At 42.2% G+C, this 20,232-nt stretch overlaps 1 protein-coding gene and 1 long non-coding RNA gene across 5 annotated transcripts in view; one reads left to right on the top strand and one right to left on the bottom strand.

Moving 5' to 3' along the window:
* Positions 1-3,188, bottom strand: part of RBPMS (RNA binding protein, mRNA processing factor) — a 99,297-nt gene extending 96,109 nt beyond the window's left edge. For 3 of the 4 annotated variants that reach the window (XM_072991873.2, XM_072991872.2, XM_072991874.2), the window contains exon 1: positions 2,566-2,766. In XM_072991873.2, coding sequence (XP_072847974.2) covers positions 2,566-2,628 — 63 coding nt within the window. In that variant the 5' untranslated portion in view covers positions 2,629-2,766. Of the gene's footprint in view, positions 1-2,565 lie in introns of all 4 variants that reach the window. The other variant, XM_072991871.2, reaches the window with a different exon arrangement.
* Positions 2,418-17,616, top strand: LOC140704781 (uncharacterized). Its single transcript, XR_012084201.2, has 2 exons — positions 2,418-2,557; positions 17,046-17,616. It is a non-coding gene; the product is annotated as an uncharacterized LOC140704781 (long non-coding RNA).
* Positions 17,617-20,232: the final 2,616 nt, after the last annotated feature.

Here is a 20,232-nt window from a genome sequence, read left to right as displayed (position 1 = left end):
GGGATGTACAGTAATTTGGTCCTCAAATGAGACTGGTCCTTAATAGTGTTAAGGAACAGTCTGTGAATATCTGCTTTGATTTTAAAATAGCATCAGCAAACTCTTCACTTATCAGCATTATTATAAGAAATGATTAATTTTCTAAAACCGCTACAATAAACGCATGAGGGGACTTTCTAATCTTTAGAGAACAGTGTCTGAAACGCATCTTCTTGTATTTGGAAAGTTCTTGTACAGTATTTGGAACATCTCTAAAGGAGAAGTGAACTTGCCATGATACGAGTCAAGTTTATGCAAACCAACCAGTGAAAGCCTATCTAATAAATACTACCTCTTTATCATTTGAAGTGAGAGCATGCCGTCTCATTAAATATAATACAGATTCTACCTCTCTAGAAGTGGCAAGCCTAACATAACAAAGGTGCATACAGCAGAAGGATTCACAGATCCCCATTCTCAACTTGACTTGGCATGCCATGCTTAACCTCTTTCTGCCGGCAATACAGTAAAGACCTGAGTTCAGATAAAACACTTCTTAGGAAGAGAGCTACAGTTCATTAGTAAGGATCTCCTTAGTTCAGCCTTTAAGCTCTGAAGATATTTTCCACTTGGTTCTGGAAGCCAAGCATTTCACATGGCTGAGGAACACAAAACACAAAAGCATTCACAGCACCAGATATGTGCAAATGCATCACTACAACACCTTCATTTCACATCTGAAAAGGGCACAATGTTCCACATTTAATAGTCCTCACACTATCATTAAATGCCATCATATTCGAATTCTAAAATAATTTTTAAAAATCCTCCTTTGAGAAATTGAAAAAGTAATGAGCAGTCTTAAATCATCTCTTAAATCTACTGAATGGCTACTAAATATGGCTGAATTATGTTAAAACCACACACAAACAGTTGAAACATATTATGAAAACCACAAAAATTGTATTTACTTTGCACCAAAATGTTGTTATGTGTCCCAGACATCTCTATGAAATAAACATTCCCTCTCCATGGAGGTTAAACTTTTTACATTGAAATAGTTTCCTCTGGCCAGTATGTGAGGAATGTGATGGGCATAAACATTAATACTTCATATACTATGGTTATACTACCCAAACAAGTTCTCACTTTATATCAGACTGAAATCCAAATAGACTAAGATACCTACATATCAATATTCTTTAAAATCTAATCAGCAATTATTTCCACACAGGTGGAATAAATCCAAAACGTAGGGGAAATGTTTTTCTTCTCATCGAGAACTGTTGTTCAAACACTTTGCATCCCACTTAGATTTATCAGATGCCACACTATTAATCTGGGTAGTTTACTCTGAAGCCTTCGGTCCTCCCAAAACCACTAATATCCATACTGTATCTCTCTTGATCTCTTCCTCTTGGCTTCAACAAAGTTTCTCTGAAGCTGCCAACAGCTTTGGGTCCGACTTTCTGAGTTTTAAGCATTTACCACCCCAAATAACAGCTTAAACTGCGTTATCCTTCAGAACCTAAAATACTGCAGGGGTTATAACTTTCCCAAGCAAACCACCTATTATCATACCACAGGCTCCTGTCGTGCAAATACAAACACAGAGAAATAAAATTCACTTGGCAACCTAAGTCCTTACAGAGATTGTTTTGAAGCCATAAAACATTCCTTGGGATTTCTAAGTTTCATGAACTCCCAATTGTGACGACAGAGCTGAACGTACAATCTTATACCCACTTGCATGGGAGTAAGTGTCACTGACTGTAAAGCGCCTTTTTTTTTCCTGATTAAATACCTCCAGGCTTGCGCTTACCACCATGCAGTAACAACGTCCAGCACTGGAAGTTACTTATACAATTTTAATATTATCGTAGCCTGCAATCTTTTATACAGTTCCCTGAAAGTAAGGGCCACAGAACAAATCACGTTTATTTCGAAACACGCGCGCACTGTTAAAATTCTGTAAAATCGCAACTGTGTGCAAAACCCGCGGGTGACTCCAAAGTTATTTATTTATTTTGCGACCACCTTCCGCGAAGACAGCTCTAAATTTAAGCCTCCCTGGACTTTTTGTACAAGTTCTCCACATCTTAACTCATCGGAAAAGAATGCGCTCGATATGTTATCTATTAATCGGAACGCCTGGAATATTTTTTAAAGGAGAACATTTCCTTTTTAATAAGGTGGTGACCACGAGAGAGAGATAAAATGGTGGGTGGGGGGAAAGAGGAGCACCCAGGTTGAGGGAAGGCATGCCCGTGACCTCGAGAAAGCAAAATACACTCGTGTATGGCTTTTGTTTGGCTTCTGCTGTTTAAAGCGCTCCCTCTCCTCTCCCCCTCCCCGTCCCAGCTCCTAACTTGGAGAAAGGCAAACTCCCGGTCCACTCAAGCGACGCGGTTTGGCAGCCCCCCACGGACGCGCCTTTCGTTTTCCCTCCGCGTTGCGCAAGCTCGCCCGCCCCAGGAGCGGCCGCCGCCAAGCGCGAAGGCAGCTGAGGGGAAGGGAAAGGGAGGGAAGGCGGGAGAGCAAGCGGGCGAAAGCGCCGCCGCCGCCGCCCCTCAGGCAGGTAGGTACCTCTTCCTCCGGCAGGTTAGGCTCGGGCGGGCTGGGCTCGGGCTCGCTCTTCGTGCTGTTCATGGTCTCCGTCGCCTCGCCTCTCTTCTCCTCTCCGTGGCGGGCGTCGGGGCTGAGGAAGGGGTGGCGGCGGCGGGCTTGCGCCCCGGAGGCGCACGGGCGGCCGGGCGAGGCGAGGGAGGGCGAAGAGCGGGGCTTGCGCCCTGGCCGCCAGCAGCCGCTTGCAGCCGCAGCATGCAGGGGCTTCTCTCCCCAAGTGGTGGAGCGAGACCCCCCAAGCCGGCCGCGGAGGGGCGGAGAGTGAGCAGCGGCGGCGGCGGCGGCGGCTTCGTCGTCTTCGCCTGGGAAGGAGGTGCGGGGCGACGGGGAGGGGAAGAGAGAGAAGAGAGCCCGGAGCCTTGCCTGCCTGCGCGCTTTGCGCTGGTTGGCGGGGAAGGTGACTCCCTTCGCCTGGCGCCCACTCCCTCCGACGGCGTGGGAGGGAGCGCTCCAGAGGGGGGGAAAGACCGTCGTGAGGGAGAGGAAAGGACGCCCCTCGGAAAGCCACTGGCCCGGGCACGCCAATAGAGGCGGGACAGAAAGGGGACATCGAGGCTCTGGAAGGAAGGAGGAGCTTCCGGGGGGGGGGGGAATAAGGACTCTGGAAGCCTCATACACGAGGGCTTCCCGCCTGTCTTGGGGTCCCGCCGTCCACTCTTAGGTTTTCCTGTCCTGACAGAGGTTGTATTCCTTCAGCTCAGAGATGAGGCGGCTGTGGCCCCTCCAGGTGTTGCTGAACCACAACGACCATCATCCCTCGCTATAAGTCAGGGTTGATGGGAAGCAGAGCCAGACAGCAACTGGGGGGGGGCACATGCCCCCCCCCCGCCCAGCCCTGTTTTAGACAAAAAGAAACCCAGTGGATAGGGAGATGGACTAGGATTCAGGAAACCTGGGACTGAACCCCTGCTCAGATATGGAAAGTCATGGTGGTGAGGACTGGCAGAAACTACTTCTTAAATATCTCGCTTAGGTTGAAAGTCCTGTTAGAGTTGTTTAAAGTTTGTTCTGACTTTGACCATACAGAACAACAGACAAAAATACCTGGTTGGAGAGAGAGTTCAGTGAGTTGGAGCACCAGGGGTCTGGAGGTCAACCCCTCATTTCTCTTACAGGAGAAAAGCCAGCTTGTGTAGCCTTGGGCACATGTTACAGAACACACATAGAAGATGTAGACTTTTTCTAAGTACATAGTCATCTATGTACCCAGGAAAGCCTGGGATGGCTTGCTGAAAGTCACAATCAACTTAACACATAATTAATTCTTGATTAAACAAACTGGCTCAGCTGTAAAAGATCTGCAAATGCACAAAAATGTGCAAGATTTCAAATTTTCTAGAGCTTCTTGTTACACTCGGTAATAAACAAAACAGCATCTTACTGGTTAATAAGTCTGTTTTTGCATAAGCGTTCAGGAACTCCAACTCACTTATTCAGATGCATGTAGAAAATGGGTTGGTGTCTGCAAAAGTTTATACCAAATAACAAGTGTTTGTCTAATTTCTTATTACTCCTGGGCAGTCATTAGACATAGACAACTTAACTCTGCCAAGAGCCTTCACCGCCAGGCTGATCTGTCACAGCTTTGGCCACCATTCATAATGGCATTCCTTGCACAAAATCCAGAGGTAGGCAATAGTTTTAGTAAGATCGGCTGTAAATGCACAGTAAAATGCAATCTTTCAAGTTTTTTTAGAACTCTTCATCAGAGTTTCTTTTTTTGAAATTCCCTGTACAAAAGGCAGTGTACCTCTAATATCAGGTGCTGGCCTAGTGAGGATATACTGGTTATCTCTGTGGGGCAATGTTTGTGAGCTTCGAAGAGGCAACTCCCTGACTGCTGTTCAAAGCAAATAGCTGAAGGAGATGGACAGTTGATGGGATCCAGTCTTGCCGAGTTTTATGTTCTTACGGCAACTCCATGCTGGGGAAGATTACAGCTCCAGAATTTCTGCCTCCTCTGGTCAGGACAGAGAGCCTTTGGGGAGCAGCAGTGCTTTTTAAACCAAATTAGTTTAGCTTTTGATACAATTCTTTTCCCCATGGTAAATAAATTTCGTTAGCAGTGGTTGCTATCTCTAACTCTGTCAATCTAATCATTAGACTGCAGTCAATCCCTGGTTAGTCTTTAGTTTAGTCTATAGAATTATCTCTAAGTAGCCTGTATAGTTAAAACAAAGCTCTGTGGCACTTTTAAGACTAACATATTTTATCCGACATAAACTTTTCTAAACTGCAGCTCTCTTCTTCAGATGCAAGATGTATTTCAGGCGCAAGATACACTTGACTTCTTGCATCTGAAGAAGTAGGCTGCAGTCCATGAAAGCTTATTCTGAATAAAACATGTTAATTTTAAAGGTGTTGTGGGAGTCGTCATTGGCTTTGCTGCAGCGGACCAAACCAGCTACCACTCTGATGCATCAGTTTTTTCTGCCCTTATGGTATGCTAGTTTTTTGATGGTAAATTACACATAACTTGCAAAAAGTGTAGCTAAAGTCTTGAGACCCAGTTGTAAAAAAATCAGGTAAGACCCCCCACCCCATATATTCAGGGGATCCATTCCACAATCTACCATGAATGCCTGAAACCTCGGATAGTAATGAATTCTATGTACTGTACAACATACAAGGAGGCAGAACAAAGGCCACAAGGCCTGTCCCCTCATACAATGTATATGGCACTGCAGTAAACTCCAGAAAACTAACATCACAGATACCCGTCACACAAATGCAGGGCTCCTACTCTCCTCTGTAATCAGAAGATTAAGACTCAGAAGGGCAGCAATGAAGAAACTAGAAGAGATCATCAAGGATATGTCACTGGAGACAAAGAGCATTCTTGTATTTCCAATCACTATGCACGGGTGTGAAAGCTGGATCATTCATGGCGTTGCCATTAGTCGAGTGAAACTTGACAGCACAAAACAACAACAACAGCTGTACTCTTGGGGGAAGAGGGTATTTTTGCAGCAGAAAGTGGGATCCTTGATCTTTTCCTGATCTACCATTTTTTGTATCATAAGTTGCCCCCATCTGTTGCTGCCTGTGCAAAACTCTAGCTACACATTGAAGCATGAGCACCTCATCCAAAGGATTTGCAAAGTAGTGCAAATTGCATGCTTAGTGTTCAGTTGAATTTATTGGGAATAATTGTGGGAAGGCTTGGGATTCAGTAACCATTTTGTACTTGCATCACATTCAATCTAGATTCAATCTATTAACAACCAAGAATCCCCACTGATAAGGCAAGGCAGGGTCTCAGCCATAGAACCGCTGCTACTCAGAATGGAGAAAAATGGGCAGTTTTCAGTATGATATGAGGGTCACTTGTGCCCCATTAGCGTCAAGCCAATCTTAATGTGATTAGATCTGGTTGGTTGGTTGGTGTGTGTGCTGTCAAGTCGGAACCAACTTGTAGCAACCCTGATATGACTTTCAAGGTAAGTGAGACATTTAAGGAGTTGATTTACCAGTTCCAGTACCTCAGTGAGTTTCAACGGCTGACTGAGGCTTTGAACCCTGGTCTCCAGAGTCCTAGTTCATCGCTTTATACACTACATCACATTGGGAATCTTGTTATGTGCTTTATCCACTACACCATACTGGGAATCTTTTAAATAGTAAATTATGTTTTGTCTTCTGCACATGTAGCTTCTCATTCCTAAGTGCTACTGGTTACTTACTCTAACACTCTGTCTTCTACTAAATATTTGACCTCTTAGTTGGTCCACTCTCCTTGGCATGACATCTTTCTTGGCTGCCAGAGCTAATCTCCAGTCTTCCTTGGAGGCAAGCAGGCTGATTGGCTAGCTTTAGAAAGTTAGTTTAGTCAACTGGTCACCTAGTCTACTACTATGATGCCAGGTAATTATGAGGTAGCAGTTATCTTGCTGGTGTTTGAGAAATATCTCTTAAGCATAAATTGTTTCCTCAAAATGTTTCCTGGTTTGAGGACGAGGCATAACAAATTTAACATTTGTGGCTGTTCCCTATTATTCAACATGCCTTGGAATAATATGTACCAAATTTAAAGTTTTTAGATTATATGAATCTACAAGTACTAATTATCACTTCATGCCAGGCCAGAACACTGCGCTATGAGGACTAGACTAAGATAGGTATAGGAATTAGTAGATGCTTACGTGTTAGTATCTTCTATGAACTTAATTGCAATGCTCGTATAAAACAAAAAAAATGCATACCCTCAAGGCTAAGCAGCAACATGAATGTGCATATCTGAAATTTCATATATCATGACTCTGGCGATAGAGATGGGAGATGTTATTTGTAGGGACTACAGTTCCCAGAATATTCCAGCATGGCCATTGGTCATGCTGGCTGGTGTATTATGGGAGGTTTTTTTTTAAAAAAAATCAATTTTCTCCATCTCTGGTTGTACTGACGTTTTCTGCCTGAAATACAGAACATAAGTAAGCACTGGCTTGATCTTACAGGCAGTTCTAGAAAAAGACCATGGAAGGGAAGCAAAAAGTATCAATAGGGGGACTAGTCCTGATCACCAGAGCCACCACCAGCAGTTTTGGCATTGGGAATATCTCCGCTCTGGGTTAAACACATGAAGATGGCATATGAGGAGAGAAGGCAGAGGAATGGGAAGGTATGGTCATGTCTGAATACAGAGTGGCCATATTGGTTCCATACTCAGCCTGAGTATTTTGTTTCCTTTGCCTGCTGAGGAGGTGATGTATGAGCTTGGAGCAGATGGGTTCATGCTCTTCTTTCCCAGCATGCTCTTCCAACTATTACTTTAGTTTTAGCCTAGTTCAGCCTGCTACTTCAGCCTCGGGTACCCTGGTCTGGTTACAGCCGTAAACTCTGCTGGAGGCAAACCCATGTCCAGTTCCACTTGGGGCCATCTCCGTGGGCATAAATCTGCCCAAACAGGATATTCTAGAGGTGGGATAGAGACACAGTGGAGCTATTAATCCAAAGCCTCTCCATTTCCCCTGTGAGGCTTGTAGATTGCAACAGCCTGTCAATTCAACCTGCCAGCTATGACAGTCAAGAGTCTGGTACAGTTCATTTTTTGCCTCTTGGTTTTCAGGTAAGGGTGGCAGGCAGTCCATAGCAAAGGTCAAATGGGGCATCTTTCAAGAATGCCATGGAACGCATCTGGCAGGAGGAGATATTGGGGACCTTTACCAGCCGAGATCTGGCAAGACTGGCTCATTGGGTCAGGCCTGTACCTTTGGTGGATTGGCTTGCTGAAAGAAACCGTTTTGGTGGGAGCGTCTGGAGGGAGAAGAAATAGGAACATCAGAGGCAGATAAAGGGAGAAGCCAACAGGGACAGGAGAGGGAAGAAGGTGCCAAGGAGGAGTGACAACTGGAGCCTGCAGAGGACCCTTTTGTCCCAGTTGTGCCCTCTTACTTCTGCTACCTGCCGCACTCCCCGTATCCAGCTCCAGTCCTAGGGACTAAGGCTTGGAATTACCAGCTTCACTAGGAATGTGGCTTTTTCGACCAGCCTGCAACCAAGGAACCAGACTGGTCAGGGCTGAGCCCTGAAGCCAGCCATGCCTCTTTGTTATCGCCCAAGCCAGCCCAGTTCTGACGCTGGTGGAGGCCGCATCCGTTCAATGGGCTGATGTGGTTGGAGTGAGACTTGCAGGCGCAGAAGAGCCAGTATGCAGGTGCTGTGGGCCAGGGATGATGGGCAAGAGTAAAAGGGAGACTAAGCCCACCCAAGACTGAATCCTTGAGTGAGGAAACTATGACAATGGGGAATTGCCTTGCTAAGACTGGAAGAACTGGGAATATTTATTTATTTATTTATTGGACTTATATACCGCCCCATAGCGCTACAAGCACTCTCCGGGCGGTTTACAATTTTTAATTACAGGCTACACATTGCCCCCCCAGCAAGCTGGGTACTCATTTTACCGACCTCAGAAGGATGGAAGGCTGAGTATCCCAGAGGGACTACATATGTAGTTCCTCAAAAAAAGACCGGTTGCTGCTTGACTCTCCTGTTTCATGAGAGGGCTCTTTGACTTCCCTCCTTGCCAATGGATGGCACAGGGGTGAGCATGGTGACGGTAAAATAAATATAAAGCACAGGGAGCAAAACAGAGCCAATAAGGTTTTGAAAGGGGTAAGTGATCATCCTGCCCTAGAATTGTTCCTTCAGACTAAAATGGTTTGTACTGTCCTTATAAATAAATATCAAGCCAAATCCCAAGGAGACTTTAACTTAAAAGAAAAGATTTAATCTGTTCCATTGCTTGGAGCACCTGGCAGTTGATCCAGGCACCAAGAGTTCACATCTCACTGTGCCTCCAAAGAAGGGGCCAACAGATCACCCAGGATATGTGTGGCTGATGGAGTTATGTGTTCTGTCATCTGTGCAACCTTGGGCAAGCAGCACAGGCCCAGAGCACCACAAAAGGAGGGATGGGTAAACGGCTTCTGTGTATTTCCCCTAGAAAATCCTGGGAAGGATGCTGTAAAGCTCATGTCGCTTTTTCCTCTCCCTGCCACCAGTGGATTACCTCCATCCATAATATAAATGATGTTTGTCTGAACACTTGTGAACAGAAACAGATCTTATTTATTGAAGTGAAGCAGATTGAATAACAGAAGTTCAAATACACATTATACATAAGCAAATCATCCACAGTTCTCTCAGTACATACTTCCTTTCTCTTGCTATATCATTACCACCTTCTCTACCTATTTTTCTAACCAGCTCTCTCAGTATCTGTTCCCCCCCTCTCTCCTCTGACTAACCAGCCCTTATCTGACTCCTCCTTCTCCTGCCACGCCGTCTCCATCATTTCCCTCAGTGGCTTCAATTTCCCTTCCCTGAGAGCGAGTTGTCACAAAAACACTCTGCACATGCTCAGCTAAATCCAGACCTATTAAACACGAAGCAGGAATTTGATCAGATATTCTCATTGGTATTTTTGCCATGGGCAGCACCACTATTTCACAACCAATCACTTTAATAGAAATATTTTCCTGGTCTAACATATTTTCCTTAAGGACTATATCAGGGTGACATACTGTATCTTTGAGTGCTAGATACTTATTATTATCAACATAGATAACATCACCAGAGCTATGTAGAAGATTCTGATTACATTCTATCAGAAAGCACTGGACAACCCTGGCCTCTGGGAGATATTGGCTCTCTGACCTTTCTGTTACTTGTGTTGCTATGGCAACAACTGCATTGTTAACTATTCCATTATGCTGTGCACAAAATTAATTGTTGTAAGCTGCCCAGAGACCTTTGGGTGGTGTGGGTGGCATATAAATTAAATAAATAAATAAATAAATAAATTTTAGGAAAAAAACACCTTAGGGGGACTAGAATCTCCACCTTTATGCTGATTACAATCCCTAGTCTTTTGAGTCTCACAATGAGCCCACAAATGACCTTTTTCCTCACACGTATAACACTGTTTACTGGCCTTGGGTTCAAAACAAAGGGCCTTATTAACTTTTCCCTCAGGACTATTAGGTTTCAGATGACTGTGCTCTAGAGATGAGGGTCTGTCTCCAAAATGGCTTTCAGTAGCTTGGGTACTTCTGAGGTAATCTCTACTCGGTGGGGGTCCTCTCCTGTCGTTCCACACTTTTCTACCAATTGTTACCTCAGAAAATCAAGGATCTCTAATTTCACTAATGAAATCAGCTTGTTCAGATGCCTGTGATACATTTTTAGAATTTTTGTCCTTGACCAAATAATGCAATTCTCCTGGCAACACTAAATAAAATTGTTCTACACCAATTACATTTTTCATTTGGTCTAGAGAAGTGACATTTTCACATTCCATCCATTTGTCCAAACATTAATTTAGCCCCCAACTGGGTGTAAGATTCTTTAGGCTTTTTGGTAAGGGAACGAAATTTTCTTCTAAGGTGTTCTGCGTTTATGCCAAATCTAGAATATACGATTTTCTTATATGTCTCAAAATCTCTAGCTTGCTCCAGAGGCATCTGAGAATAAAGCTTAGCTAAATCTCCATTTATTTGTGATCTCAACACTATCATCCTTTCATTATCCTTAATCTCAAAGTCCCAGCATGCTCTCTCAAATGAAATTAGGAAAGATTCATGGCAATCTCCTTTCCTATATTGGGGAAATTTCTGTAGGTCGATTTTTGAGAGATTTCCCTCACTAGAGTTGTTATTATTATTTTGAGAAGCTAATTCTAATGTTTCCATCTGTATTTGGAATTCCATTTCACTTTGTCTATTTTCTTGCTCAAATGCCATTTGTCTAGCCTCAGCCCTCTCCTTTTTTCTGGACCTTTCTTCATCTCAGAATCAATAGCCGCCTAGAGTGGTTGCAAGACCAGATGGGTGGGGTATAAATAAAATAAATAAATAAGTAAATAAAATATTTCCTTTTGTCTGGCCTTTTCTTTCTCCATAGTCTCTAATCCCTTGAGCTGTAGCTCCTTAGCTTTCTCTTCAGCCCTGGCTTTTTCCAATTATAATTGGTTTTTCATAGCTAGCTCCTTTGATTTAAATTCTTGTTCTGGTTTCCATTTTTCAAAATCTATTTTTCAAAACCGCAGTGAAAGTGTTTTAAAAAGAAGCTTGACTAACTCCGCAATATAAATCAGTCCCTCTCTCTCTAACTGACCAGCCCTTATCTGACTCCTCCTTCTCCTGCCAAGCCTCATGTAGCTGCTGACTTTGCCTCTCCAGTCCTCTCATAGGCTCATGCAAATCAGTTCATGAATATGAATGGCATGAGTGACATGGGCAATCGTCACATTGGTGTACCTCGGTTTATGAATTTAATGAGTTCTCCGGGACATTACATAATGTGGAAAATTCATAAACCAAAATGCAGATTGGCATAGGAACGGGGGTGGCACTATAAACCTCCAGGCACAATGCCCCCTGACGAAACTTCCTTTGTACAGCAAAATAAAAGTAAACCGAGGCATTATTATCAGTGGATTTTCCTTCGTAACACGAAAATTATGTTAACCCAGGCGTTCGTAAACCAAGGTACCACTGTATACTGTATGTGAGCATTCATATTACTTCCAATGTAAAAGTGAAGCACAGTTACCTACCTGCAGATATCAGCTGCTCATTGCATCTCTTCTTGAATCGGTGCATGTGGCATGCCTCTATCTAATCTGCAGCTATGCCCATATCCATGATTTGTGCAGAAACACAGTGGGGGGGGGGATGCCTCTGAGAACAGGTGACTTTAACTTATACCTGATATAAATGTAAACCCTTTTGAAATTTAAGAGAAATGAGTCTCTAATTTAATTTAGAAAAAAAGTAGTTTGAAGGTTGTAAACACTGATCTCATAACACCCATTACTTTATGTACAAGATTTTCTGTGTTAATTTTAATTATCGTTTCTAAAAACTCGGATAAATAAAACAACTCCCTCGGCTTGCATCAAATCCAAAAATCTTTAGATCTAGGTAGACTTCACACTGAGGTTTATTGATGTGATACCTGCCTCTCTGTCACTAAAAATAAGTCTGATGATCAGAAAGGATTTATAATGATTCTTCATTTCTAAGGGACTCCCTAAAGCACAGCTCACTGACAGCAAAGAACACAAGCGGTTCCTTTGAAGCCCTTGCAGTCTGTTGATTCAGAGGAGGGGGGAAGGGGGGAGGAAAGCAAGACTGCATTTTAATTTCCTAGAGTTTGTTTTATATACCAGCAGGTAAATGTTCAAGAGTCATATTTCATATGCAATCTTTGAGATATCTGTATTCATTTGAAGCATGCATTGGCTAAAAGTAAACACAGAACACCATTACAACAGTGCCCCAATCATCTGAAATTATACACCATTGTTGGGTGACGTGACTTCCGTGAGGTCCCCTAGCCCCATCACACATACCCAAATTTTAAAATTGTTTGAGGGAGAAGAATATTTTTTCTTCAAAATGTTCCCTTCTGTTTTCTAAGAGATATGGGGAGGGGGGAATGTTGCCATATTTTTGCAGGACCCATCCAGGTCCCTAATTTGGGGGCGGGGGGGATGGGACATTTTTTAAAACTTCACCACTAGAGGATAAGGGGGCTTTTTCAATTTAAACAACTTTTTTTTAGTTAACCCATTTCTCATTTCACAAATACCCATGGTGGCAAACTTTGCAATATATAACTACAATATCATTTTTTAAAAAAGAAAAACATGCAAATTAACACCTCTAGCCCCACCCCTTCAGCGCATGGCCTTCAGGCTACTGGCAAAATTGAACCGTCTCAGCCCTTCTGGGACCTCCCATTCCCATTTGAAGCCTAATGGTTGTTTGAAATCACTATGTGGAGGGAGGGGACCTCCCACTGAAACTCACCCAAGTATTTCTGAAGCTTCTACTTACCTGCCTGTGAAAACACATGGTGCAGATCCTCTATGATGTATTTTTCCAGACCACATGTACAGGCAAAAAGCACAGGTACAAATGGTTCAACAGGAAAATGGGGGGTGGGGCAGGGAGACGAGAGGAGAGGAGATTGGCTGAAATTTCATGCCACTGTACTAGTTTCAAAATTCTAAAGGTCATATGTGGTTGCTTTTTTAAAAAAAGGCAAATAAGAAGTCACAGAATCCCTGCCTTGTATCTAGCTTGACCTCTTACTTGCTCTTTTTAGCTGTGCTGATGTGAGGCAGTTGGGGCACAGAGAACATATATTGCAAGAACAGGCTGTGGCATGAATTGTTTCTGTTTACAAATGGCATTGCAATGAACCCTGTGGTGCTCAAAAGAGGTTCGTCATAGTTTCCTCTTTTAAAAGGTCAGTTAGGTCAAATAAACAACAGATTTCCCGACATCACAAATCCTCCCCTTCATGTGCAGGTGCAGAAGAGAGTGTTAGACATGAACTGGTCCATGTTCTCGGTCCACCTGGGTTAACGACGAGGCACCAAAAGCTTTGCATGTGTGCCCCTGTGTGAAAGAAGCCCCTGCTCCAGAATGTGCAGGATACCCATGACGTGTGCTCCAAGATCCCTTGGCAGGGAAGACAGACAATGTTCCCTCAAGCTAGAATTCCGCATGCACCGCATCATTTGCAGGCACAATAGTGGCATTGTTATTACATTAGGTTGAAAGTGTACAATAAATTCCAGTACCATCATCTGTCAACAAGCAAGATGTTCTCAAGTTGCAGGGAGTGAAATGGGGGCTCCTTCATTCAAACCAGTTCCACCTACATTTGCAAAGTACAGTACAGCAAACATCCATCCATCACTTCAAATGTCAGTCACTCAGCGAGGCCGTCTCAGTACAAAACAAAGCGACTGAGAATGTTCAGCTTAAAAGAGGCAGAAGCAGAGGGACTGACAAGCAGGGCAATCTCTAGGAAGTATCATGTCCCAGTAGAAGAACACTTTGCATGCCCCTTCCCCAGCCAACAGCTTTCTTTTATTAGACTGTCACTTTGGTGGATGAGAGGTTTCCATGTTACTTCTCTCATAGAAATGAATGGTGGGTACTGTTCCTTTTCAATACTACTACTACTACTACTACTACTACTACTACTACTACTACTACTACTACTACTACTACTACTACTACTACTACTAATAATAATAATAATAATAATAATAATAATAATAATAATAATAATAACAATAACACTAATACTAATACTAATACTAATACTACTACTACTACTACTACTACTACTACTACTAATAATAATAATAATAATAATAATAATAATAATAATAATAATAATAATAATAATAATAATAATAATAATAATAATAATAATAATAATAATAATAATCTTTGAACTGCAGAGCTGGAGGGGACCCTGTGTAGACCATAAAGTCCAGCCCTTGTCTAATAAGTCCAGTGGGGAATCAAACTCCCAACCTCTGGCTCTGCAGACAGAGATCTGAACCACTGAGCTATCCAGAAGTTCCTTTACTTTTTAACATTATTTGCTGATGCTGATTCTGATTCTCAATCCTGCTGTCCTTTGGAAGCTTGGGCTTAGACTTACTCCTCTTCAGCAGGACAATGAAAAGTGGCAAGTACTGTATGAGGAAAACACTGTGATTTTCTAATGCCTTCCTTGAGTTAGGAGTAGCGTTTGACTGAGTGCATCAAAAGGGTATGTTGCTCAAAATGAATTGAAGGTGTCATGGCCCTGTGAACTGTTTGTTATATGGAAGCTTTAAATACGTTTCTCTTACTGTGTGTTGTTCATTAAATACTGACTCCCTTTTCCCAACATTAATATCTGAGTGTTTGTATGTCTCAACAAGAAGGAAAAGTTAAGATGAGTGCATCAATTTGCCTATGTTTTGAGTGACGATGGGAGAGAATGAAGTTTCAATCAGATTGGCAGTACTGTACCCGTGCTGATATACCTGGCAACAGTAACAATGTCTATGGAAACAGCGCCCCTATGGAACTCCTGGTGCAACTATGGAATGAGTTACTGTGATCAGATACAGTGCAGGAGAGCCTCCTCTGGCCTTGTTCAGTAGAGCCAGGACCTGGCCTAGAAAAAGCAAAGGGGAACTGTTCCATGAGAGTGGAAACAGTGATTCAGCTTGAGCAGGTAAACATGCTCGGGTATGATAGGAAGTGGTCACGCTAAGCAGCTATTGCTTGTGAGAAGGAAAAGAAAGAAGAGGCTACAGTACCTGCTATGCATGCCCCAGTGGAAGGACAAAGGATGCCGCAGTATGGAGGAAAATGTGAGATGATCGACTTCTCAAGGTCACCTGACCCACTGATGGTCAAACTGGAGCTACAAAACTTACAAATGGAATCTCTGTTTCCCTCCCAGAAAGAACCAGTCACAAGACAAAACAACTGATTCATGTGTAATGCAAGCGCAAAAAGAGCTGAGACAAAAACATGACAAAAGCATGAAATCCCTTAGCTGTAACTTACACCTCATAAGGCTGATAACGTCAGCAGCAGCAACAGCAGCAATTTTTCAGAACTTCCATATTTTCAACTTCTCTCCCACAGGTCCCAAGGTCCCCCTTTTTGTTATTGGCAAACTATTTTTGGGGAGGGGGTTTCGTAGGATGGGAGAGGGAAATATTTAATTACAATAAATAAGTAAGTAAGCAAGAAAACAAGCCAGCAAGCCACTGGCAGGACAACTTTTCCAGCAGCTTTGATTTTTGGTCATTCAAGACTTCTCCGTCCCATCCTGTGACCCCCCCCCCCTCAACAGCTTCCCATTGGTGAAAGGGGGATTACACAGGAATTTCAGTGCCTTTGAGGGAGAAATTAGAAATCATTAACTTCTGAAAAATTGCCGCTGCCAATGACATAATTAGTCTTACATGGCATACATTACAGCAACAGGGTTTCATCCAGTGTTTTCTACCAGTTAAAGCAAGTGCACTCCAGGCCATCTTGCACGGTTTGAGGCTCAGCTAGATGGGCTTTATTCCGGGATTTCTGCCTGCTGGGTTCAAGTGCTTGCGGTGCCTCCTTTTCCACTTAATTCTCCTGGAAGGACAATATATTTGGAGCAGGTGGCTGGCTCTTGGTTTGTGGTGGCCAACGCTATGAGGGTGGGGGGGGGAGGGGAATCCTCTGATTGTGCTATTATTGAGGGGAAATCCCTGTCCACACCTACATAATTTTTCCTTTCCGGGATGAGAGATGTCATGTTGAAAAGCAAAAGAAACATTGTGGTGGAGTAGCCCATATAAGGTAGGCAAGAAAGAGGCCGGAGCTTTTCTTAGAAGTCACCATGACTTCTCATCATTTATCCCTGTTAGCTTTCCTCCGCTCTTGCCAATATTTATACAATTGCTAAACACATGTCTCGTAAGTTATGGTGTTTACCTGAAAAGAGCTGGGATGCTTCCCATGCTCTGTCAGAACAAATGTCTATTCCATCTACTTTTCTCTGCCTTTCTGACACATTCCTTTATTGGGTGCTAGTAGTTACCCATCTTTCAGGCTCCCACAGTCACACAGAGAACTGAGAAGAAATTAGGGCACCATGACCCACAATATGTGCCAGTGTTTTTGGAGCAGGATGTTACACCTGGTGCACCACCGTGAGTCCCAGAATTATTTCTGTATGTGGCCATTTACTTGTCACATTCTTTGCCAGAGGAAACAATGGTTTGTTGGATAAAGAAACCACGTTAACCCACAAATTATGCATTAAAAATAGGTGAGATTTCAGTCAAAAGTGCGTTCAGCATATATAAACAAGATCCCAAAAATCAAGGTAAGTAAAGTGTAACCGCTGTGAAATATTGGTTCAGCCCAAAGGGATGGGACTAAGAAAAAGTAGGGCTAAGAGTAAGAATTTGAATCGGAAAGAGCGGGAGAGCTGAAGAGGCTGGAGCTGCTGTTGCCACTTAGACCTCCAAGGACCTTGCCATCTTGATCAAGGTATAATTCCTATACTGTATGTTTTTGTTGGAGAGGTCAATCCACATAGTGGATTTATGTATATGCAATTGAACTGTTATTTTCTTCTAGGGTTTTGAAGACTCTGCATGTGGAGCTGCTTCTCCTGTGTTATGGATACGCAGCTCAGTAGAGAAAGATATCTTGAAATTTTGTCTGAGTTTGAATTCAAAAGGACACTTGAACTTTGCAATTCTACAAGTAATGTCTGCGTTGGTGCTGTTGCCAAGGTCCTTGGTGCACAAATTGAAGTATTTTGACTAGAAATCGGGCCTTCTCAGCAGTCGCTCAGCAACTCTGGAATAGTCTTCCGCCCGAAATTTGCCTGGCCCCTTCACTGGAAAGTTTCAAAAGACTAAAAACAGGGCTGTTCAGACAGGCCTTCCCAGACTTTAGAACATCATAATACAGCAGTGCTTTTTAATAATTAAATCTTCAACTCCTCCACCATACCTTTTTATTACTTTAATTATTTTACTTGTCATTGTTGTTGCATTTTCTTTTAAGCTGTTACTTGGTTAATCTTTTGTATTGTTTTATAATATTGTAGAATTTGTAAACTGCACCGAGTCGCCTTAGTAGCCAGATGGGTGATATAAAAATCAAATAAATAAATAAATAAATAAATTCTTATAATTGCTCATATTGTCTGTTAGAGAACTGTGAATAAGAAGTTTTTGTGAAATGGTGTTTGCAAAACAAATAGCCCCATAGAACTTTAAAGTGTTACAAAACCAAATTCTGTGTTGGTTTTGCTCTAAGGGATGTCTGGCTGTGGAAGAAAGTTTTTCTGCTGGACCACGTAACAACCTTTGATACTGTCAGTGCTGTATGTTTTCTGAGATATGATTTCTGGGTTGGAACCATCGTGTTTCAATTATTTTACTGAAGAGATGCAACCCAATGATAACGGTACTACTTTGTCTCAGATTGTCTATTGAAAGATATTCTTACAGGATTTAATCTATCTTGTCCTCTTGGTCTTCAACAACAACATGAAGCTGTTGAGTGCGGTCATATGAAAATTTGGAGTGCAGCTTCATTAGCATGGTGATGATACCCAGTTCTGTTTTTCATTTTTACCTGACTGAGGAGAGACAGAGTATATGCTGGGCTAGTTTCTGACCTGCGATCAGGAATCAGTTGTTTGAGGGCCAAGAAGCTGAATCCATCCATACAATACGGAAATATCCCGTGTGGTGGACAACCTATTTAGCGAATAAAGTTCTCTCACCACTGAATAGTAGTTTTGATGTTTGGGGATATTCCTGAATCCATCTTTTTCAGAAGAGGCCCTTGAAGACTTTCAGAAACCTAAGTCAAGGCAATTAAGGGTCTGCTCAGATGGGTATATAGCTTGCTATTTGATGTGGGCTAGTTTGAATCAAATTACAGAATCCATACATGTTTTGACTTAAGAGTGCTCTATCTCACAGCTTTTTAAAGTTTCTTGTTCATTTCTGGCCCTGTGCTACGGCTTTTTTTCCCAATTCAGCATGCTCCTGTTTATCCTGTTGTGTAGCCCGTGTGGATGATTACTGCATATCAAAATAAAGCTGTGGGTGATTTTATCAGAGATTACAAACCTGTGACATATTTGGTGGGTTGGGGAATCCCCTCCTTTATTTTTATCTATTTACCATTTAATTTTTTTAAAAAATCCTATTTATGCAGTACTATGATAGACAAGATATATTGATGGTATTATACATAGTGTATTTTCTTCCTTTTATTTTTGCCACCAGAAGTTCTGTATCCACAGGCAATTCTACAAACACATAAATGCACGTGCACACACACAATAATTTCCCCCCTTCTCTGTCATGCCTCTTTTTTTCTATTGATTCCCCTGCCCCTCAAACCCAAGATTGATAACTTAGAGGAAAGAAGAGAGATGAATTAATCCATAAACAAACATGTAATAACCTGTGTCTGTTTAATTGTCATCATCTTAGAACTGCCAAACTGGAATAGATCATCTAGTCCAGCCCTGATGCCTAAACCACTGAGCTATCCAGCAGTTTCTTGCAAGAAAAATTACCCAATCACCAACACAATTTTTATTTTATTTCAAATCAAAGCAGGTAGCACATTCCAGATCCAATCTTTTCTGTGTTACGCATAAAGCCGGAATGGTTCTAACACCTATGAAAACCCATTCAAGACAATGCAATTCATTAGGACTAAACTTAACATTTAAAGCTTCTGATGACCACAATTATCAAAAAACTTTTCGATAGAAAAAAATAACCTTGACAGAAGTCTATGAGTACATTAACTGTCTAAGACTACAGAACATAAAAAAATGTGAACAATAATTTTACAAAATACATCGTAATTAATCTCCCATGCATTACTCTTTTCCCTTATTTTCACGTAATGAATATAGGAGTCACTTTATCTCTGGTCACATATGGTTTTAAACTTTTGGCATAATAAACTTTTGGCTTCAGACTAGTTCCAGGTCTTACATATTACATATTTTCACTTATCGGGAGAGAGGCAGCAGACAAATAAAACAAATAAATAAATTTCACCGCATTAACTTTTTTCTTCATCACAAAAGGACCTTCCCACATTGTTTGAAGCTTACTATTGTTTCACTGGACTGAGGACCAACATTTGATTGCCCACATTGAAATCATGATGCCTTGCTTTTACATCATGGTTAGGGACCAGAATTGATGGGCGTTTTAGACCTATCAGTCTCTATGGATGTCTTTCCAATATTGGCATAGTTCTCCACCGCTGGTCTGGTTGTCATCTGCTGGAGAAGGGTGGATATTGTTTGCCTTCTCTCAAACTCAGACTCTTGATGAACTGCATCCCTCTCTGTTCCACCCCCCCCAGTTAAAACAGATGTGTCCCTCCTTCCTTCCTTCATTTAAAATAAGAACCATAATGTGTATCGTGTTAAGTAAATGCATTGCTGTTTCGCTATGTTGCTTACTTTATTTAACAAAAACAGAAAGAAAAGTTGCTACAGCCCACTGAATGACAGCTGTGGGAAAAAGCAGGGAAAGGAGACAGGAAGGAGAAAGTCATTAATTGAAAGGGAGACAAATTAGAGCACTCCAGAGACCTGTCTAGACCCTTCTCACGGGAGAAAAAGCACTGATCAATGTGAACAGAACGATTTGCTCAAGTGGTAGATAAAATAGATCACACTAAAGATAATAACTTTTTAAGCAGGAATCAGACCACGTCAACCTCCCATTTGGATGTATCCTAACTCAGAACACAGCCCATAGACTGTTGC

The sequence above is a fragment of the Pogona vitticeps genome, chromosome 2, assembly GCF_051106095.1.
Source record: "Pogona vitticeps strain Pit_001003342236 chromosome 2, PviZW2.1, whole genome shotgun sequence".
Classification (NCBI taxonomy): domain Eukaryota; kingdom Metazoa; phylum Chordata; class Lepidosauria; order Squamata; family Agamidae; genus Pogona; species Pogona vitticeps.
Note: the sequence above shows the minus strand (reverse complement) of the source record. Positions and strands in the feature narration are given on the sequence as shown.